The sequence below is a fragment of the Lissotriton vulgaris genome, chromosome 8 (genome assembly GCF_964263255.1).
Source record: "Lissotriton vulgaris chromosome 8, aLisVul1.2, whole genome shotgun sequence".
NCBI lineage: Eukaryota > Metazoa > Chordata > Amphibia > Caudata > Salamandridae > Lissotriton > Lissotriton vulgaris.
In genome coordinates, this window is record NC_141696.1 from 684,760,794 (window position 1) to 684,784,448 (window position 23,655).

General features: G+C 43.1%; 1 protein-coding gene across 1 annotated transcript in view; it reads right to left on the reverse strand.

The window, feature by feature from the left end:
- Positions 1 to 23,655, reverse strand: part of PHEX (phosphate regulating endopeptidase X-linked) — a 1,438,972-nt gene that overhangs the window by 11,704 nt on the left and 1,403,613 nt on the right. The window contains exons 20-21 of the mRNA XM_086934549.1: positions 21,693 to 21,797; positions 10,674 to 10,750 (exon numbers count right to left, since the gene is read on the reverse strand). Coding sequence (XP_086790675.1) covers positions 10,674 to 10,750; positions 21,693 to 21,797 — 182 coding nt within the window. The remainder of the gene's footprint in view (positions 1 to 10,673; positions 10,751 to 21,692; positions 21,798 to 23,655) is intronic.

Here is a 23,655-nt window from a genome sequence, read left to right on the forward strand (position 1 = left end):
ACATAGGGGAAGGAAAGGGTTTAGCCAAAGTCACAGTTTGGACCTGGAACAAGGACCAGGAGACTTGAAAACTCACTGCATTTAAATATTTTATCTAAACGACAGAAGTGAAGGAAAGCAAGAAATCTTAAGCAGAAGTACCACCCTTAAAATGCTATCAGCCACCAGACCTAGGGACACCTTAAACTGAAGGACATTGGCGCAATTCAGTTTATTTCTAGATATTACGTGTCACATCAAAATCAAATATTCTGGTTGGAACTGACAAAAGACATACAGCATTCTAATGCAACGATGGACCTAGTCTGGTCTGATTGCCAGACATTTGCCAAGAGTTACATAACACTGTCGTACTTCAGAACAACTTGCTACCCCACACGATTCCAAACTACCCATAGTGAAACAACAAATTGAACAACAAACATTGTCATTACTTACTCCTCGAGGTAGTGATGAACCCTTACTTACTGCTCTGAAAAAAATCTAGTACATACTCTGCGAGTAGTAGGGGGGATGTTGCAATGGTCCGGTAAACTACTTTTAGTTTATAGGATGGAAATGGAAGTGGATATCAGGGGCGGTTGCACCATCAAAGTTCATCCTCGTCAACAAGAAGGTTTGGTGGCGCTAATACTAGCAGCATTTCTAGAAACACCTCATGCCACAGATGTCATCCATGGAACTTGGCTGACAATTGTACATTTAATTGTCCCAAGGCATTAAAATATAAAAATAAGTGCAACCATATGAAATGATATGGCTTCAGAAAAGCTGGTCTAAAGAAACTACAAACACCTATCTCCTTGAACGAGGAAATACGACCATTAGAGATAGGTTATCTGCAAAGAGGTCTAAGTAATGTTATATCAGTCCGCTTAGACTTCACTGTTGACCCTGTCAACATTGAATCTGACAATCAAATATTAGAAAAGAGAGTCTCATGTACAAAGAGATTTTGTAAGAGTAAAACTTGTGATTTGAAAAGTAACAGCATTTGCGACTGCAAAAGGTGTTTTCATTATATGCAAAAGCCCTTTTTTGACTCAGAAAAATCTTGTGATACTTTTAAATCACATATAATAGGAGACATGAAAGGGGCGTCCCCCTCTTATTCCCGATTTTGAAAGGAGTGCATCAATTCTATAAGACAGTAACTGTGGTCCCAAACTAATGAGTTACAACCCCCTACTTGGGATGGTAACTGATTCACACAGTGGAACTGGTACCTTAACCCTTTCGCTGTGGGGGTAATTCCCCCCAAGGTGCAAGGGGGTGGGGCCGCGGTGCCGCTGTGCTCGTGACGAGCCCAGCGCATCATGACTCACTGTGGAGCTGTGCTCATGACGAGATGGGCTCGTCACAGACCCGCCCACTGATTAATTCTCCCGCACAGGCAGGCTATTAACCGCACGTAGGTGGGCGGCGGCCGTTATGACGAGCTCAGCTCGTCATGAGCACAGCTCCACTGTGACTCATAACAAGCTGAGCTCGTCATGGGCATGGAAGGGGTTAAGACCCCTTTCCCTTTGGGAGATGTGTCAGCAGCGTTGGAGGAAGAATGTAGTGATCTCCAGAACCACTCCTTGCTCCCCCTGAAGTATTTCAAAACGGAAAACTATTTTGTGTAAAAGCAGCATTCATTCCTTTAAATAATACAGGCTGTTTTTTTTTAAACAAAAAAGGTTTTCATTTACGAATGCAATCATAGGGATGGATGGAGGTCTGCCGTCCCTTGCAGGTCATAATCCCTATGACTACAGCAAATCACAGTGTCACAAATTGCAGCTGTCTAAAGAATATTAACTAGGCATTTGGTTCTGCGACCCTCTGAGAGTCCGTTTTTTGTGAATAGGACCTTTAGTGCATGGGTTGGTTCGCAAAATACTATTCCATATGGTGCGGAGTTTATAACCACTTGAATGGAATAATTCTAGTATATCAGGCCCTATATCTCAAAAAGGCCATCAGCTGTTTGAAACTAGTATTCTGCAATCTATCTATATACCCAAGGAAAAAAATCAGAAGATGAGGACAGCTGCTATACTCATGCATGTATGGTAATCTGGCAATTCATCATGGATGGCAACTGACCAATTAAGACCTGAGTCATTAACCCAAGAGCTCTCTCCCCTCCTGTCCTGTTTTGCTGGTAATTTCTTTGTAGTCACTCACTTAACACAGTCACCTACCTATTCACCGTCCTCCCAACTTCCTTCCTCATCCCTTGCACTCTTCTTGATTCCCTTCAATCTGGTTCCTTGCTCTGCATTCCTCTGAAACTGCCATCACTCAATTATCTTGCTTCATAACCATACCCATCACAATCACCTCTCTTTCTGTTCTCATACTCAATCTTTCTGGATCATTATACACTACAGAGGCGCACGGAGTAAGACAGTGGACCTACTGAAAATGCACCAGTCTCACAGAGCTAACGCCCGAGCAAGTCATTGCCAACTACAGGCTCAAAAGGACAACCATCATCCGTATCATGACCCACATCGCCCACAGGTTGATGGTCCCAATACAGCGGACAACCAACATCCCTTCACAGACAAAGCTGCAGGCTGTGCTGTACATGTTGGCCTCTGGTACCTTCCAACCAACAACTGCCAGAGTTGGAGAGTTCTCACAGCCAGCCCTATCAAAATTCATCACACCTGTCCTGGGTGCCATTCTCAGCTTCATAACCCAGTACCTTCAATTCATCCACACTGCGCAGGAACAGCAGGAGACCAAGCAAGGCTTCTACGCCATAGCCGGATTTCCGGCCTTGTTGGGGGCAATAGACTGCACACATGTCCCACTTGTGCCCCCTGCAGATACAGCACACCACTACCGTAACAGGAAGCACACGCATTCCATCAATGTGCAGGCAATGGTGGAAGGCCGGGGACTCTTCACCAATGTCGTCGTAAACTACCCAGGCAGTGTACCTTATTCCTACATCTTCCACCAGTCCATCATCAACCAGTGCTTCCAGGAGGGCACATATGCAACTGGACTGCTCGTTGGTAAGTGCAAAATCAACACACCTGAAAGCCACACAAAGCACAATTGTGGGAATGGACACGTCACCAAACCACATGCAACATGCCAAACAACATGCCCACCCACCAGACACGACAACACCACTCCATGGTGAACCAGGCCTACCTCTGCACACAATACAGCCATATCATGGCACCACAGCCACACAACAGCTGACTGTGTGTAAATGCGGAATGCAGCCATGTGCGTAGGATGCAAGTGACCCGTGAATGGCAATGTACAAAACAGAAAGTGAGGTGTGGATGTGCAGGGCAGACATGGGGAGGCAAACCACAGGCATGTCCATGCAGACCACAACTGCTGGTGACTGGAGAGTAGCGAACAGTGGACGCAACCATGTCACACCAGGCCAGGGCTCAGACAGCAGAAATGTCGCTCGCTTCCCCCGTGTGCTTCAGCGTAGTGGGAGGGCCCTGAGCACGCCAGGGCTGCGCAGGGGTGTGGACAAAAACCCAGTGGCGCAGTGCGCGGTTATTACCCAGAAAAGCCAGCGTCACTGACAGGGCGGTGCCTCGCAGTCTGCTGCAAGGCCAACACCGTGAGCAGCGGGGCCTTGGACCCTGTGCGCCTGCCGCACCTCTGGACGTTGATACCCAGACCAGGCCTGCCCGCACCAGCGCCCCAAGGCCACACCGCTCACCTGCCGACACCGTCGTTTGTCAAAGAGGGCCACCGCGAGCTGGGGCAAGCTCCATGCCCCAGTCCCGCAAGCTCTGCAGCGTCCGCAGACCATCGCTGGGCCCCACGACGCTGGCCCACTTTACTCCTTTCTCATTGACAAAATCCACCGGCATCCCCTTCATCACAGCGGGCCCCACATGTGCAACTGTGTCCTGAGTCCTGAATGGCAGTAACCCCAAATCCGTGGCAGCAGCTACAGCGTCAAACTCCCTTCGATTAGTGAGGCCTGATTCCATATGGCAGGCTGGTGACACGTTGTGCCACTTACCCTGTTCAACGCAAGCCGGTGACACGTGGTGCCACTAACCCTGTTCAACGTAAGCTGGCAACACGTGGTGCCACTAACCCTGATCAATGTAAGCCGGCGACACGTGGTGCCACTAACCCTGTGTGCTGTGAGTGACCGTTAGCCTCCGGCGAAACATCGTTGGTGTCTGAGCCTTTGACCTGGCGGTTGTCATAAGCAGAGGGCAACTCAAGCCTTCCCCTCTTGTTGTCCTACCATTGCTTGTCTGAGTGCCTGATGACTGTTGGAGTTGTTGCCAGCACCAGCTACTCCCTGAGGGCTGGCTTACACTCACCCCCCACACAGCCAGCGCAGGCGTCACTGGATTAGTGGGCCTGCAATCACATTCTGCCAAACCAAGTATGGACTCTTTTCTCCCTGCACTGTCACAGGTGATCAAGGATATGCACTCTGCCCTTGGATAATGACACCCATCCGAGATCCGAAATCCGAACACACCCGGCCAGAGGCAGTACAATGTGGTCCACTTATGCACCAGGGGCATAGTTGAACGCACATTTGTCATGTTGAAGTCAAATTTCAGGTGCCTGGACAGTGTGGGTGGAAAGCTTCTGTACAACCCAGAGATTGTGTGCAAGATGATCGTTGCATGTTCTGTCTTGCACAACATCTGTGTACGCGCCAAGGCCCCATGGATCTCAGTTCCAGAAAACCCGGACGATGATGGGGACAATGGGGCAGGTGGCCCAAATCCCACTGCAGCTGCGGCAGGAATGGCCCGTAGGAACACCATCATTGACAATTACTTCTCATGAGCATGTGACATTGTGGCCGTCCCAGCAAATCCTAAGCCAGTCCAAAATGTCTATTTATACTGCAAGTGTGAATAAAACATATTTGGCCCACATCCCACTGCAGCTGCGGCAGGAATGGCCCGTAAGAACACCATCATTAACAATTACTTCTCATGAGCATGTGACATTGTGGCCGTCCCTGGCAATCCTGAGTCAGTCCAAAATGTTCATTTATACAGCATGTGTAAATAAAACATATTTGCAGTTTACAGGTTGTACTAGTACATTGTGATGTCATGGTTACCTGCTGGGCCAGATGTGATTTGCCATGTGGTTCACGTTTGCAGCACTAGTTGTGGCCTGTGTTCTGTTGTGGAGGTGTTGCTCTTTGTATGTTGTCAATGTCGAGGTGCACTCATACTTCTGTGCGTATTCTGCACGGTTGGTGATTCGCTCCTGCGGCTCTGATCTGTCTGTCACTGGTCCCTTTTATGCGGTGTAACTGTCAGTTCAGTGCTTCCACAGTGCTGAGATATTCCAGACTTGGGTGACTTGTGCTCTTTGTCAGGTTGTGACACTTGGGCATGGTTTGTCCACAGATGTGTTGTTGACGTCAAGGGTTGTTTGTGCCAGTGGTTGTGTCCGAGTGTGACCTGCTTCATTCCAGTTGTGGTCCACACTCAGCCACCTCAGTGTCGTGCATTGTACATTGTCATGGAGATTGGACTGCTGCCATGCTACTCGTCATGTGGTGTCTCTTGCATTGTCAGTGAGGCTGACATAATTTGCCTGTTTGCTGTGTTTCGCACGTGTGCATGTGTTGTTTGCTTGTTGTTGTGTTGTGTGGGTGCCCCTTTGTGCACATGGTGTACGTGGGACTACTTGGTGTTTGTGTGTGTGCTGAGGTGCTCCAGTGCGATCAGTATGAGTAATAAAGGGGTAGGCCCTTAGAACTCGAGGACCTGGGTCCATATGACGGTACAAATAAGCGTTGGTCCGAGTTGCAATGTGACTCATGTACAATATTTAGTCTGTATCATATCAAACTGACACTCACCACATAACCATTTATCATAGATTAACTCACATTTATCAAAAGAAATCAAAAAGAGAAAGATTTCTATGCATTTATTTCTGCATAGTCAGTGTTCACGCAATACTGGTATTTGCGTACATTAATCAGCTTAGTTGTATCAAATATTTCAAAAAACAGAAGTACTTGAATGCAATTATTAAATCATTACATTTCAGAGTGCTCTCAGTGGGAAGGGAAGGGAAAGTGTGAAGGTTGTGAGGGACCGGGTAAAGGTGGTGTGACTTTTTAAAGACATCACGTTAAAATCAAAACACACCTTTACAATCAAAGTGCACAAGGTTCCAAGGTTGCATCACACATAGATCAAATTAATATATTTCTTTGTGTCCTATGGTGTGCTGAAATGGCGTAGTCTACGTTTCGACCCCCGAAGTACGCTAGAAGGGTAATTGTTGCCTCATGTTGGGGTCTTCATCAGGACAGTGAGAAGGGAGAGCATCAAAGAACAGTTGACATCTGTACCGTCTTGAGGTGGGCCAGGGCTGGCTCCTTAATATTTTGGAGACTACTGCCACCGCGCCCGACACGCTGAACGATTGGCAACACCAGGACTAATCCCTGATATGATGCCTACACTCCAGTAAGGATCAGTCTCCAAAATATTAAGGAGCCAGCCCTGGCCCACCTCAAGACGGTACAGATGTCAACCGTTCTTTGATGCTCTCCCTTCGCACTGTCCTGATGAAGACCCCAACATGAGGCAACAATTACCCTTCTAGCGTACTTCGGGGGTCGAAACGTAGACTACGCCATTTCAGCACACCATAGGACACAAAGAAATATATTAATTTGACCTATGTGTGATGCAACCTTGGAACCTTGTACACCTTGATTGTAAAGGCGTGTTTTGATTTTAACGTGATGTCTTTAAAAAGTCACACCACCTTTACCCGGTCCCTCACAACCTTCACACTTTCCCTTCCCTTCCCACTGAGAGCACTCTGAAATGTAATGATTTATTAATTGCATTCAAGTACTTCTGTTTTTTGAAATATTTGATACAACTAAGCTGATTAATGTACGCAAATACCAGTATTGCGTGAACACTGACTATGCAGAAATAAATGCATAGAAATCTTTCTCTTTTTGATTCCTTTTGATAAATGTGAGTTAATCTATGATAAATGGTTATGTGGTGAGTGTCAGTTTGATATGATACAGACTAAATATTGTACATGAGTCACATTGCAACTCGGACCAACGCTTATTTCCAGTGAGATCAGTGACATAATCCTGAGTAATTGTGGATGTGCAATGTGCACTGCTTAGTTGAGCATGTGTGCAATTGGGCCCGTTTCCCCCGTCCAGCCACTCCCTGGTCGGTGCGCACCCTGATGATGTGGTATCGGGTCATGTTGGACAGTGTCCGGTTCCCCGTATCTTGTCTCTGTCTCCCGCATGGTGACTGCGGCCACCATCTTCTCCATGTCATTCGGCTCCTGGTGTTCTGCTGGCCCCCCTTCCCCGGGGTGCTGTTGCTGCTTACGTGTTGGCAGCAAGTTTCTACTTGGTTTTGCCATCAACATTAGTCCAGGGTCTCTTGTGCTCTTCCATTGGCTTCCACTGCCATGCAATGGCATTCAGAAGATCCGAGGTGGTGTGCCATCTCTGCCTCTTTGTTGCCAATGACAGGTTGGGGGTGACATGCAGTTGGTGGTGGTGTTCTGGCGCATCCGTGGCTGAACTCTGATTTTCCTGGCGACTGTGCCCAGTCTTCCTCTTCCTGTTCTCATTGGCCTTCCAAGGGCCCTGTATTCCTGGGTTGTTCCTCCGTAGGGATTGTGGGGTCCATGTTGTCCTCTGCAGTGTGTCAGGGTGCATCCATGGTACTCCGCAGTTGGTGTTGTTTTTTCAGTGGCATTTACCGTCTGATGTTTTTGTGCTTTTTCATGCATTACGAGTGGGTATTGCTGGCCTCGCGCTGGTTGTCACTCTTTTCTTACCGCGTTTGGGCACATTGCGTGTTTTTCCGCATTGTGGTTTGTGTTTTTATCCTTGTCTCCGCAGTGGTTGTATCGCGGACATTGGCCGCGGTTTCAGCAGACTATGGCATGCTACTGCCTTGTAGTGAATTCCACGTTAACGCAGGGTTATTTTCCCACGATCTGCTGCGATGTGTAACAGTGCGTTAGCTTGTTTTGGTAATGTTTAGAACACGTTCTTGTGAATATACCCCTTTGAAGGCTACTTTCTGTTCGGCACAAATGGCATTTCTAAGTGCCCTTTTTTTGGTGCCAATAGCACTTTTTCCCCTGCTTTATAGCCAGGGGGGGTTCCTTTGGGTGCGAAATGGGCGGATCACAGAAACACCCAAAGTTTTTGATGCAAACTCTGATCTACTATTTCTTGGCTTGCAGGCTTGGGGCTTTTCATGGCCTCTGGATGAGAAGGTCCAAATAATAATACAGCTATCAGTGGACTGACTGCACAAGATGCTAGGTGCCTACTGCTAACTTTGGAGATGATCCTGGCCTGGCAGTTAAGCCTACATTTCCTAAGACAAATACTCTCGGGGTACCCTTTCAAGTATGACGGAAGCACAACATAATAAACACAGTATTATTATTTGGACCTTCTTATATTTGCCAAAGGTACTGAAAAAGTCCCAGGCTAGAGCTCCATGAAAGAGGCAAGAGAAGTGTTGGCTGTGATACTCTTGTAGAGAGAAAACAAGAATGAATGAATAAAAAGAACTCCACCAACAAGTTTACAGTTTTAGGGCCTCACTTATGAGGTGTAGCCGCAGGGCAGCGCTGCAGGGCTTCCTGCTGCACTGCCTTATAGCAAAAGGAAAGGGCAAGAATGTGCTGCATCTATCGGATACAGGATAGATACTGCGCATACCTGACCTTTTCCCCAGTGCCGGTGCACAATAGGCTGCCTTGCGCCAATGCAGGCACCTTTGAAACATGGCGCAAGGGTGACTGCGTTGCCAGGATGATTATTTTGGGCAGGAAGCGACACCTTCCTGCACAAAAAAAATCACATGAGTCTTTTTCCTCTTTCTATGTGAGCTGCAGTACACAGACAATGGAACAATAAGGAAAAATAAAGATATTTCTCTTTGTGGTGCCTCCCTACGCCTCCCCTGGGAGGCATATGTTTTGGTGCTACCTCAGAGTTACAAATTCTCGTAAATCTGGGGCAGTGTCAAAAAGCAACAGCAACACCCACTGTGCGCCCCTTTAATGCAGAAAACTGCATTAAAGGGAACAATGTTTACGAGGCAGCATTAAGCCATAAAATTGGCTTAGTGCTGCCTCGTAAATATGGAGCAGGCTCCTGCACCACAGAACATCACAAAAGTGACATTCTGGCAACGCAAGGGTCCTCATAAATTGGGCCCTAAATTTTAATTTCTTGCTATTCCTAATTCGTGTTAATATTGTAATGTGCCAAAATGAAATGTTTCTTAGCACTTGAATCCCCATTGTTATCTTTCCTCTGGTAATTGGAAGAATAGTTTTAATTACAGCACATATCTAATGTGTGGAATGTAATAGATGGATATGCTTCCAGTACAAATCCTGTGCTAGACACCAGGTACCGCGGTGCAAAAGCGGCGCATGGTGCTTGACATTGTTTTTGTGGGCCATCACAGGAGATGACAGTTGCTGCCAGTTTTTTTTCCAATTTGTCTCAGCGTTGCTTTCTTCCCCTAGTACAACACAGCAAGACACCTCTGGTTGACTTCATGTTTTACGCTAAAAATGGATAAATGAGCTCTGTAGAAACTGTGCAGCAGAAGTGCAAGCTTCACTCACTTCCACAGATCCCATCACTGCATGGCAGCAGTGCATACTTCTTCAATTTCACAGAATATGTACCAGCAATACACATTTCTCTTAATGTGTATGCATATATGTGATGTGTGAGTGTGTTCACATGCAGAATTTGTTTACTTCTGCATTACTGTGGTGTTAAAGTCAAATCTTACGGTGTGCATCGGCATTTGATGATGTTAGAAGTAGGCCAAAGCGAGAGGTGGGGAGTGAAAGTTCAGGTAGTTTGGGATTGTGGAAAGTGAAGTAGGGGTAGAAGAGTGAGTTGGAAAAGCAACACAGTGAGCCAGAGAACGAAAAATAAGTTAAGAAACAGTGTCAACTGAGACTAGAGAGTGAAAATGAAAAAGTGTGTGTGTGTGGAAGGAGATGAGAGAGTAAGGCAACAATGGGAAGTGTGAGGTAGACAATAGAAAAAAGTCACTAAGCAAAAAGTCAAGCAAGGAGACTTGGAGACAAGATTAGGAGGTTGATAAAAATATACACATGAAAACAAAAGGTACAAGTTGGTGTGGCGATATGTGCAAAAGTCAAGGAGTGAAGAAGAGTGAGTGATTAAATGAAGAAGAGATGACGAGTGGGAAAGATGGTAAGGCCGAAACGACAGATGAGGTGAAAGAGGAAAGAAAGCTAGTGGGTTAAACTTTGCACAGATTTCAGCCATGAGGCATCATTTATATATTACTTAGACACTGCGGAAAGATGCAACATATGAGGCACCTTGGGAGGAAGGCAAGTGCATATATGACTATAAATCTACATTTTATTGATGTGAGATTTATTATCTTTTTATTTGGTATGGAGTAGAAAACATTGAGTAAGGTTTGTGCATTTTCTTTGCATTTTAATAATGCAGGTAGTATAGGGTCTCGAGATATCAATGCCATTAAATTATCAAAACCTCTTATTTTGTTTGGTTGTCCACAAAGTGGCAAATTGAAAACAGCAGGACACTTTCCCAGTTCAAGTGGGCAAAGCCACAGTTTACGACATGCCACATGCAGTAACTAATTGTATAATACCTGAATTGTGGAGGGCTGTGAACTCCATTTTGAATCTGATCCCGTGCTGCCTCAGGTCGAAAAGCATTGCACCTCACCTATAAATTTATAACAAATAGAAGAACATAGTTGTATTATTTACTTCCAAAAGCCAAAGGAAGATTCACAACAGCAATCCACAGGCCATATTGTAGTATCTGAACAGGTACAGATCTTAAAAAATTAAAAAATATGAATTTCAGAAGTATTTCCTCGCAGTGAGGAATCTCATATTCTCCTTGCAAAATGTTTCTAATGATTAGAAACACATCAGTAAAACAGACTATATTACCAACTCATATGTCTTCCTTGTTCCAGTTCTGATGAACTGAGGCTTGTGGTTACCTCAATTCATATGGATTGGGGTGAGGAAGGCTACAGATGAGAGTAATGAAGTCCACCAGTAAGTAAATGGGGCATTTCGTCCTCAGCCGTCCTCCTCGTCCTAGCCCTCATGAATTGAGACTAACATCAATTACTAACATCAATTTGTAAACACTAGGGGCCAGATGTAGGTAATTCTGTTTTACCGATTCATAAATACCGAATTTTACCGATTCGGTATTTATGAATCGGTAAAATAGAAGGGGGGAGATGTAGGTAGAATCGGTAATTGAATTACCGATTCTGTAAGAATCGGTATTTACCGAATCGGTAAATACCGATTTGGTTATGCCCATTGATTCCTATGGGCATTGAAGCTCATAGGAATCAATGGGCATTACCGAATCGGTATTTACCGATTCGGTAAATACCGAATGTTGCAAGAGTGCAGGGGGTGTCACTTTGACACCCTCTAGCACCAAGAATTCAGGCACGTGTGCCATGTGGGACACAGACATGCCCTAAGGGCATGTCTGTCTGTCACATGGCATAGGTGTGCATGCACACATGTGCATGCACACCTGGATTTGGTATTTTACCACCCAATTGGATTGGGTGGTAAAATACCGATTCTGTAAGGCCTGTGGGACTCAGAAGAGTCCCACCTACATCTGCAAGTTACCGAATCGGTAAAAATACCGATTCGGTATTTTACCGATTCTGTAAATTTACCGAATCGGTAAAATAGGGCCCCTACATCACAAATGACCATTTACCGGTCGGTAAATGGCCACCTACATCTGGCCCTAGATCTAATAAAAATGGGCCAGATTAAAGAGGATTACCTTTAAGTAATTAGGGTTTTTAAAGAAAGAGTCAATAAGAGTGAAGCTAACTTAAGTCATGTGCTGCATTGTACAGCTCCAGGAAGCAAAAAGGAAAATCCCTAATGATTGATCTGAGACTATGCATGATTATCCTTTATTGGGAATGAAAACCAAAGACGCAGTAATCCGGCTTGATTCAAACAGTTGCTGTGTCATTAAGTGGGAACTATTCTTGTTGCACTTTAGGCCTACTCATCAATTTCACGATTAAGGGCCTGATTTAGATCTTGGTGGATGGGTTACTCTGTCACAACGGCGACGGATATCCTGTGCGCCAAATCATGAATCCCATAGGATATAATAGGATTTATATTTCAGCAGACAGGATCTCCCTCACCATTGTGAAAGAGTGACCCATCCAGGGCCAGACTGGCCGTAACGGGCACTGGGTCCTTCCCCGCAGGACTGCTAGGGTGAGGGACGATTTTGGACCCCTGGGGGCCATTTTTGTTACAGGCCCGTTTTCGCAGCATAGTTGGAAAATCGGCCCCAGCAACAAAATCTGCTGAAACCAGCCCTGCCAAACAGCTTGGACGCTCCCAGGGGGGGCAGGACGAGCTCTTTGCCAGGGCCAGTTTTGGTTCCCAGTCGGCCCTGATTCCGTCCGCCTAAATATAAATCAGGCCCTAAGTCAGGAATGCTGCTGGTTTAGTTCTGGAATTCAGGAGTACTGTTAGAGTGAGTCACAGCAAATTTTCTTTTAATCTGGCCCAATGTGATTTGCTCTGGGCTTATAATTGCTTCTACTTTGTCCAATTTTTTTTCAGATCAATCAAATAGCATGCAGTTTTGCCAGTATCAATTTCTGTTTTTGTGTTAACATCAATTTTACTAGGTGCCCTAGTTCAAAGTACCCAAGTTCAAATTCAGGCCAATGTCTCTCCCTCTCTGTCAAAGAGTAAAATGTTTGTCACTTATTTTGACACATTATCTTATTTTGTCTATAGAAAAACATCAGACAGCTCTTTCTGTTCATTTTAAATGTTTTAAGTCATTTGCAATATTTTGGGACGGTTTCTAAAAGTATTTTTCCTGCATATCTCAAAAGAAAAATGGTAGCCACTAACAAGCTTCTATGGAATTTTTATTGCATTAGTGCCTGAAGAGTCTTGCTCCAACCACTAACCCTACGGACATATAATGAATTTCACAACACTGCAAATCTCAAAACCTGAGATTGTTTCTATGAGAAATCAAAAAAAATAATTCTGAAAATTATTTTATAGATTGTTTCTATGAGCATTTCATTCTATTGCAATTTTTGTAAAAGGTATTTCTGCTTTTCATTTTTTTGGGGTAATCATTCGCCCTTTCTTAATCAACACTGACTTTGAGTTCTGATTCAGGTACTAAAGTCTTAATAATTTAATAGGAAGATGTATCTAGAGAAACTCAGAACATTACATAACAAACTAGGTCAACACACATTGCCTTTGCCCTGACCTTCACATATGCAGATTACTAAATAGGCCAGAACCCTCCCCAATCCATAATATTTATCACAGCCAACAATTTTAATGTGTTGTGTTTTCCCTTTTCACAGTAAGCAGTTTTTAACAACACTGATAAATATAGCATCACTCTATAGTGCTCTTCCATCCTCTTTAGCAAGACAAAATTCTTCTGATGTGCATCACAGGTGACATCCTATCCAGTTCCAGTGTTAATGCTGACAGATGTTTTACCTTATATTCAGCATAAATGTGAGATTAAGACATTTATCATTTTGGGGAGTCGCGTGCACTGCGATCTAAAATGGCTGCCTGGCGACGGTGCTCCACATTACGCCAGACTTCGAGTGTCTTTTCAGAGCTGTTCTGCTGCGTTGCTCCTAATTATGCCAACATCTTCCTAAATCGGAATGCTGGCCGCTTCCAGAGGATGCCTTCTCCAAGATTTGTTTCATGAAGAAAGGATGATTTTGTGAAGGTGACTTTTGTATGCTGCCTCACTGCCGCCATTTTGTTTCTTTATCTGCCGGTTTTCTTTTCATGTTTCTCTACACGACATTCCTCACTGCAATTTTTCAACATTTCTTGCATGCTTTGTGCAATTTTTCCTCTTAACTGTCATTTTGCAGTGGGAGGCCCTCATTTTTATCGATTTTCATACCTCTTCTGAGCGCTCTCTTTACCACACTTCATGGGTAGGAGTAGACGCCTTCTTCACCAGGCCAAAACATTGGAAGTGCATGATCCTGATACTTCTGAGGCCAGCATCTCTACTTTTAATATATGTTCCTGTTTGTCTGGGCTTTCGTCACATGGGATCTAAAGGGCCGTTACCTTCGACCACAGGCAAGAGACTTAAGCAGGATCCTCCATCTCCCCCTAAATCTTTTTCTGAGGTTTCCTTAGACATGGAAACCGACTCTCGCCTACAAACGTTGGACAATAAATGATCTTCCACGGACTCCCGTATCACTGTGGTGGAACATCAGCTTAATGAAGTACATGATTCATTTGCAAAAATATCTTCGTTGGAGAAGGAAATCTTACAACTAAAAAGAGCAACTGAAGATTTGGAAAACAGGAATCGTCGTAATAATTTACTCATTTATGGTCTTACTGAGGGACTTCAAGGTGATGACCCTGTCACGTACTTTACATCTTTCTTGCCACAGTTTTTGGGTCTCCCTCCTGCAACTAAACTGAATCTACAAAGAGCTAATAGACTGGGTCCACGTCTTTCTTCCTCATCTTTGCCTTCTAATCCTCGTGGAATAATTATTTTGGTTTTGCAACTCACTGACCTTCTGCTGGTTGTAAATGCCGCTAAATCCAAAAAGAATCTTTCCTGGCATGGCACCAAAGTATTTATCTCCAGGATGTTTCTTCAATGACCACAACACGACAGAAGGAGTTTCTGGATCTTCGTCCGGCGTTTCACTCCTTAGGGGCAAGATATGGCTTGTTCCATCCCTTCCTCTTCAAGATCACCTTTCTTAACAAGACTTCCACCTTTGAGGACCCAGCTGACCTCCGCAGATTTATCCAATCTCACTCTACTATGTTAATGGAGACAGCTCCTTCTTCGTCTGGATCTTGACTGTCGTACTTCTTCTGTTATACTACTGCATTGAAGTTATTGTTATAGTTTCTACTTTTTGAACTCCATTGTTCTTCTAGCTCTATTTTACATAACCCTTTGTTTCCTTTGAGAGGTGCTTTGATAATTTACCTTACTCCTCTTCATGTTCATGCTCCTGTTCTTGTTTTTTTGATGTCCTGATGTAGTGTGCTTTCCCTTGTTTAGGGGTGCTGTTTCCATTATCCGTTATTGCCTCATCCTTTTCCTTGTCCCTTCACCCCGATAGCAATTGCTTCTCGTTCTTCTGGACTTTGATTGTAGTGCCCCTTTTGTTATACTACTACATTATACTTGTTGGTATAGTTTATGTTATTGGATTTCATTGTTCTGTTTTGTTCAGGGATCGTCAAATTTAAGGCCCAAGACTTTCCATGATTAATTTTAAGTCCCAAGGCCAGCTCGAAGGACTGCAATAAGGAATGAATTGCTGTGAGAGAGGTGTGTGGGCGAGATAACGTGAAGATAAGATCATCAGCAAAAAGGGCTACTTTGTGCTGTTGACCACCGTGGGTAATATCATGCACGTTTAAGGCCTGGCGGATCATCATGGCTAGAGGTTCTACCACAAGGGCGAACAGCAGGGGAGAGAGAGGGCAGGCTTGCCGGGTGCCCCGTCATATGGAGATGAGGTTTGTGAGTTGGCTGTTGACTCTCACTTGAGCCTGAGGGGAGAGGTAGGGGGCCATGACTCTGGCTATCATGGCTTGACCTAGCCCGATTTTTTGTAGCACTGCCCGTAGGAAGGTCCAGTCTAACCGGTCGATCGATTTTTCAGCGTCAAGTGATAACAAACAAGCTGGTATGTTCCAGTGCTGTGCCTTTCCTACAAGGTGCACAATTCTACGGACATTGTTGGCCCCTTGGCGATGCCGTATAAAGCCCACCTGGTCGGGCTCGATGGGCCCTGGCAGGTGTGGATCTAACCTTTTTGACACTATTTTGGTGTAGATCTTGAGGTCTGAGTTCAAGAGGGCTATGGGTCTGAATGAGGAGCAGAGGGTGGGCTCTTTTCCCAGTTTGGGAATGAGGGCAATCTCAGCTAGTCCCATTGAGGGGGACGGCCCCTTCGTTTCAGTGAAGGAGTTAAATAGACCCAAGAGATATGTTGAGAGTTGCGGCAGTAACATGCGGTAGAAGGATAGGGGGAGTCCGTCCGGTACCGACGATTTCTCCAAGGGCAGGTCTTTCAGCGCGCCCTCAAGCTCCTCCTGGGTAAGGGGGGCTTCCAACTGTTTAGTGTAGTAGGGACTGATTGGAGTCCAGGAACAATTATCTAGTATATTTTCCACCACGCCCCATGGCGGTTCTTCCGCCTAGTATAGCGACGAGTAGTACATGTGGAAGGCTTCGTATTTGCTCATCTCTGTGAAGGCCCGCTTGCCATCCTCAGTTTGAACGTTGGCTATATGTGCTTTGGCTGCTCTCACACGTAGGCGTCTGGCCAAGACCGTTCCCATATTGTCCCTCCCTCGAAGTAACCTTGTTCGTGCGGAGAGTGCAAAGTTGCCCGCGAAGGTTCGCAAGACGAAGGTTCAGAGTAGGTGTGGGACGCTCGTGATCCTGTCTCTCCAAAGCCCTAATATCCCTGGAGAGGCTGTCCTCCACGAGGCGCGCCTTGCTTGCCCGTGCAATTGCAAGAGATGTAATCTGGCCATGTATTGTGGCCTTGAATGCATCCCATACGACAGGGAAGGGTGTTTCGGGAATGTCATTTGTTTCGAAGTACAAGTCGATAGCGGTTCGAAGGCTCGCCACTTCCGCAGGGTCTCACAGAATATGTGGCAGCAGGCGCCAGCAGGAAGTCTGGGAGGGGCACGCTGCAGGATCTCTGAGGAGGAGTTCCAGATGGGCGTGATCGGAGATAGAGATGTTTGACCTTGACGCTGACAGCGACTCGCTGATTAGGGCGTGGGAGACAAAAATGTGATCAATGCGCGAGTGCGAGCAGTGCACGTGTGAGTAATATGAATACTTGCGCACATCTGGGGAGTAGTAGCGCCAGGTGTCCAATAGACCAAGGTCAGTCAGCTGCTTTTTGAGGGTCGCAGACATAGCTCCTGTCCCTTGGAAGGAAGCATCGCTTCGATCCATTGTGGCGTCCCAGACCATGTTGAAGTCCCCCCCTAGGATTGTGGAGAGATCAGCCTGCAGGACATGCTCCTGCAGGGTTGCCTGGAGGAAGGAGTCCTGCACGTGGTTGGGTGCCTCTCCCCATAGTTTATGGGACTTCTTTAAGGCTTCAGCGAGTGGTTTCATCATAGATATTGTTTAAAAAAAAGAAACACTTTCTTCAACAACATAAAGCTACCCTGGCACATCTTAAGTCCTTAGAACATCGATTCTATACATCATCTGCGGATTCTGTCCTTCAGCTCTGATGCGTGCCAGATTAGCATTTAGTCAAACTACTACTGACAATGCTTCTTCCATTCTTCTCCGTAGTAGTGCACGTTACTACGGAGGTCAAAATAAAGTTAGGAAGCTTTTAGTGAACTATCTCAAAACTCATAAAGACCGTACTCTGATTGATTCTATTTACTCTTCAGATTGTTCTCTTCTTCACAAAGATCAGGACATTCTTAATGAATGTAAACTTTTTATAAGTATCTATCTTTATATCCCAGAATCTCCTCCTTCCAATTCCCTTATCCAATACTATCTTGACAACCTTCCAACCCCACCTAATTCTCATCTCAGTCTTTCAGATCTTGAAACAGACTTATCCCTAAATGAATTATCCTCTGCTTTAAACGCTTTAAAGAAAGGGAAAACGCCTGGCCCGGATGATTTTTCAGTTGAATTTTATTTACATTTTTCTAACCTACTGCTTCCTAAACTTTTAAATCTCTTCCACTCAGAGGGTACTTTTCAAGAGGCTACAATATGTCTCATACATAAGGAGGGACGAGATCCTATGCTAAAAATTATCAGCCAATTTCCCTGTTCAATATATACTATAAGCTATTAGCCAAAATACTTGCTTTGTGTTTAGACCCCCTTATGCCTCATTTGGTCGGTAAGGAGCAATGTGGTTTTGTTTGGGTAGATTAACTTCGGATAATTCTCATCTCTTTCTTAATGTTTTAAACAAAGTTCCTTCCCTTTCCACATCTTTAGCGGTCATTTCTGTCAATGCTGAAAAAGCATTTGATAGAGTTGATTGGTCCTTTTTATTTGCAACTTTGAAATTGCATGGTTTTAGTCCCAAATTGATCTTGCTTATTTCTTTATTATATTCTGCCCCAGAGCTTCAGTACTGGTCAATGGTTGCATTTCATCCTATTTTTCCCTTCAACGCGGAGTCCATGAAGGCTGCCCCCTCTGCCCCCTTCTTTTTTTCTAGCTCTTGAACCCTTCTTATCCTCAATCCGTAGTAATGATGCTATACCTGTTTTTTCTTATGGGGACCAACACTTACAACTTTCCGATTACGCGGATGACATTCTACTTTTTATTTCTGCTCCTGAAATATCTATCCCCCCTCTATTACATGAATTCACTTCCTTCTCCCTTGTCTCTGGATATAAAATGAATTCAGATGAAATAGAAATTCTCCAACTCACTAAATGTTGTCTTCCACATTCTATTTCTTCCACTGGTTTTGCCTGGAGTGGTTCTAAAATCAAATACTTAGGTATGTGGTTCTTGAACTCCATTGCCTCCTCAATTAAATTAAATATGACTGCAGTCCTGTCTTGGATTGACAAATTACTTTCCACTTGGAACCCTCTCTTCCTTTCGTGGTGGGGTTGACTAGACTCAATCAAGATTAGGTTACCCCTATTTTGATGTATGCTCTTTCTATGCTTCCCGTCCATATTCCTGCCTGTCATTTTAAACAAATAGATTCTCACCTCTCTAAATTTCTCTGGAAGAACAAAAAAGCCAGGATTTCTTTATATTTTCTTCGCAAGACAAGTCCCACAGAGGTGTGAATATTCCTGATATTTGGCTTTATCATAAATCATTTTGCCTTCTCCAGGCCTCGAAATGGCTCCTTCCCGAACCTTTCCGTTTCAGTCTTCTTTGGCTTTCCATTGAGCGTGCCTTATTATTACCCTTTCCTTTCAAGGAAGTCTTGCCTTTTCTGCCAAAACCCCTCATACCTCTCCCCCTTGTTTAAGCACACTTGTTCTTTATTGAGACCTCTCATCCATCCAAAGTCTCTGTCTAGAGAATCCTTTCTAGATTCTCCTATTTGGCATAGTTCCCTTATTATTATCAATAACAGAACAATTTTTTTGAAATCTTGGAGACTATAGGGTATAATTTGGGTTAAAACTCTTTTTGACAGCCTATCTCCATACTCCTTTCCCTATTTCATTGTACCCGTTTCTTCTCGCAGAAGTTCTCTATTTTAATGGTGGTCATCCTTGATACTTTTTATTCTCTTCCATCTTCCCCTCTTCTCTCTGTTCAAAACTCTCTTCTCAAGATCCAACTCTTGAAACTCAAAGCTTCTCCTACCTATAAACACTTCTCAGCTCCTAATCCAGAATGTACTAAGTCTAAATTGGAACTTTCATGGGAATCTGACCTGGGATGTGCATGGACCATCTCATTTTGGGACAGACTTTGGTCCCGCTCTCTCAAAATTTCCCGGTCTGCTTCTCTCACTCAATCTATGTTTTTTCTCTACCATAGACTCTATCTTACTCCTACCTCTATAGCTCGATTTTCCCATTTTACCGATACAAACTGCTGGACCTGTGGCTCCTCTAATGCTGATCTTATACACCTTCTCTTCCTCTGCCCCTCAGTTTCTAATTTCTGGGGGAAATTCGGTCCTATATTTCTCGCCTGTTTAATATTTCCATTCCCTATTCCATTCCTCTTCTTTTCTATGGGAGTCTATTTGATTCTTTAGGTCTTCTCTCCCATAAACATGGTCTCTTTGACCTTATGCTTGCTTTAGATTTCCAACACATCACTCTCAACTGGAAAACACTTACAAAACTCTCTGTCCAGCACTGGTGCAATAGTCTCTGCCATTTTCATTGACTTGATATTGCTTTCGCCTCCTCCTGTAGACCAATGGTTAACAGAGATCTCTTTTGGTTGCCTCTTACTACTTATTTAGACAATGTAGTGTTTACAGATAATTCTCATTTAAATTCTGAAAATGTTAATCCTCCTTGAATATTTATATTTATATTCTCTGTTCTTTGTTTTTTATCTTTATTTGCCTATTATGTATATCACATTTGACTAAGATTATCTTTTACATTTCTTTGTAAATATGCATTTATTTATCTTCTTCATTGTTTAGTCTTTATCAATTTGTAAGTGTTTTAATTTCATCTTCCTTCCCTTCCCTCGCTTCCCCTTACCTCCCCTTATTTCCTTAAAATGTTTTAAATAGCTTTCTCTTCTGTTTTTGTACTAGCCATCTTACCGTTATGTTCCTTTCTCTCTTTTACCCTCAGGAAATAAAGGGGTGTTTGGATGTATTAGAACCAATTAAAAACGTACTCCATTATTTTTTGGGACTAAGTGTAGTTTTGAAAATGAGATGTGTTAAACCATTGGAGAATTTGTAAATACCCACCAAATTATGACTTTGTTTATACCACTGTCTTTGCAATAGTCACATCATTATTTCCTCATTAAAATTATGTTCACATATCTGGTCCTCATTGTATTGCTGCAGACAATCTGCTTTTCTTGCGGATTTTCAAATTTAATTTCAATCTGCAGGCATAACTGTCAAAGGATCCTTAATCTATGAATTAGGATTTTTTATTGTGCCAACAGTTCACAATAGTATGTCGCCTAAGTTAAATTTAGGTGTGCTAAAAGTGCAGTGGCTTCTATCCTAATTTAAACCGTTTGCTTAAATTGGATTTCTCATTGAGATTCACAAAGATTCACAAAGATTGTTGACCATTCCACAAGAGGCAGCAAAGTTTGCTTAAGATGACAGCCAAATTTGAACAAAACAATACCCATAAGACTTGTAGCTCTCTGATGGAGTCAGGGCCTGCATTTCTAACACTACTGAACACTATGCATTAACAATACTGGATTGCCGATACCTCACCAGTGCCTCATCACATTCATCCATGTAGATATCTCCTCAATGATTACATATGAATATCTTCATATTTATTGTTCGGACATTGTCATCTTATTAACCTTGCATAAATCTATATCACATGCTAGTATTTGTCAGGTAAATAAGGACTGAGGGCATTATTTACAAGTATAATACTTGATAATAAAGAAGTATTGATAAGCTGCTGACCACTGATATTTATATTGATGAGTGTTGGCTTAGCAACAATTTTTTAATTGTATCTCTGAAAAAGTCTTTATGGTGGATGGCTGGTGGGAGGGGGTATTAGAGTGGGAGGTGTTCTCGATATATGCTTTGAACCACTACATGTATTTGTAAAATCAATACAAATGAATGAAACCAAAAAACCCATAAATTGATCTTATCTTTTCTTTACATTTTCTTTTAAAATATAGTAAACAAAACATAAACATTTTAAATATGTTATTTATATATATGGTATTTTGGTAATATGCAAATATCTAAAATGCAACATATTGTTCATTGTCTTCATTCTTATGTTTATCTACCTGTTGAGCTAAACAAATATTGTCCAAAAACAACAAGCTTTTTCATTTACTCATTCTTTCAATTTCTGTGAGTTCCACCTGTGCATGGAAATCATTGTCTTTTACTAATACTCACATGGGCATAACTTAAGAAAAAGAGCTGGTTGTTGTTGAGGCTAAGGCCAGGTAGGAGGGCTTCTTCAGCTCCTTGCCTCTTTTCGTTGATCCATTTCCTGTACGCCTAAGGAGATAGAAATATATTCACTAGAAGCTCTACTGTATAATCAATTTAAACACTACATTTACTTGAATAAAACATGAACTCTCAAAGAGGTTGATCATTTACTGATGTCGCAGGCAAACATCCTGATAAAGGAACACAATTTAAACCCCGTTCTGAAAACCGTTAGCGATATTGAATGAAATATTCAATACTTCACTATTGTATTTCTAATTCTTTTTATTCATATCTGTTGATCTATCTGTGTTTGCTTCCCATTCTGTTCTTGCTCACATCTATACATGAAACAGTTTGAGCTAAAAAGAAAGTAGAACCTTTTCATAAACTAAACATCAAAGGCTGATTGTGTCACTCACAGAAGTTATCATGCTCCATAAAGGCTGACAGCAGTAAACAAATAAAGAGGTTTGTAAATTGTGCTTGCAACATTTGTTTGAAGCTGTTGCTTGTAAGCTAGGAAGACACAATTCAGTAAGCACTACTGCTCATAATATGACGGCTTGACAAGATAAATAATACTAGAGAATTCTGAAAATTCGTACTGGTTTGGAACATACCTTAACAAGCAGTACTGGCCATAAACATGTGTTTTGGCAGAAAAGGTGTTTCTCTTGGATGCAACAAAAATATCCCCTGAAAATTATGACCAAAGTGCAATTCTACAGCTTATTCTATTTGCTGCTAGAATTTACACTCATTATTGTACATGCAATCTCTGCTTGAAAAAAATCCCGACTCAGGTGGAATTCTGTGGCTGTGACCATGGCATTTCACAAACAGAGAGTTGCTGTTGTTAACTGTAATATACAAGATTACACCTTGGTAATATCTGAGCAAATTCAGAAAAACTGTTCTTAATGTACAGTTAACATCTTTTAACAAGTAAATCCCACATACTCAATGCAGTTCAGGTTCAGCCATTATCCATGACTGTTGTAAATTTGAAAGCATGATAACAGCTTAGATATCACATACTGCCCCTAACATTGTCAGCAATGCCGAAAATGGTATTTTGTCACTGGCATTGTGAGTGTAGTTATAGTCCATACTTAGGTAACCATTTGCTGGTTTTGGTTTAGGGAATGTTTGTGGTAGACAATGAGGGATAATAGTGGGCCGCCTCGAGAATGATTACAATCTTAGAAGTCCAAGAGACCACATCAACCCTCAAGTAAGTTTACACTTAGGTCCACTCTAAACCTTATAGAATAAAGTGCTTGGCCAGCCTCAGCTGTAGCATTTGCTGCAGAGCTACTGTGACCAAAAATGTACTACTTGGGAACGTTTTCAATCAGCCTCTTAGGAAACGTTAGCTTTCACAATTTCTCTCCACTTACCAATAAACATATTGTTTGGAATACGTTTACTGAGAGACATTAGAACAATGGAATGTCAGGTGCTACATTGAAGACAATAAAGTGTCTCAGGGCTAATAATTGCTGGTACAAGTCTTCTGCTTCTACGTTCCAATGTTTGTCTTTCAGTGTCTCCCTTTTTAATTTCACTGGGTGGGATGTTCTAATAAACTTACAGCCCTTTTGCCTCTGGTTCTTAAAGACCCTTTTCCTCATTATAGGCTCAGGTTCAGGGCATTTAGCAACCAGTATTACCCTTGACAGTGGGCTTTAAGGCTATAATCAAACCTTTGTTACTCTAGGATAGTAAAATATAACTAACTTGAGAAATCACACTCAATTTCTCAGGGATTTCATCTGGAAATCGTTTAAAAAATGACAATAAGTGGCTTCACACTCAGAAGGCTTATTTGATGCGATTTTATTTCATTGAGCGGTTTGCTTTTAACTTCCATTCGTGAAAAAAACAACATGGCATAAACAATAAATTCATTTTCCCTAAG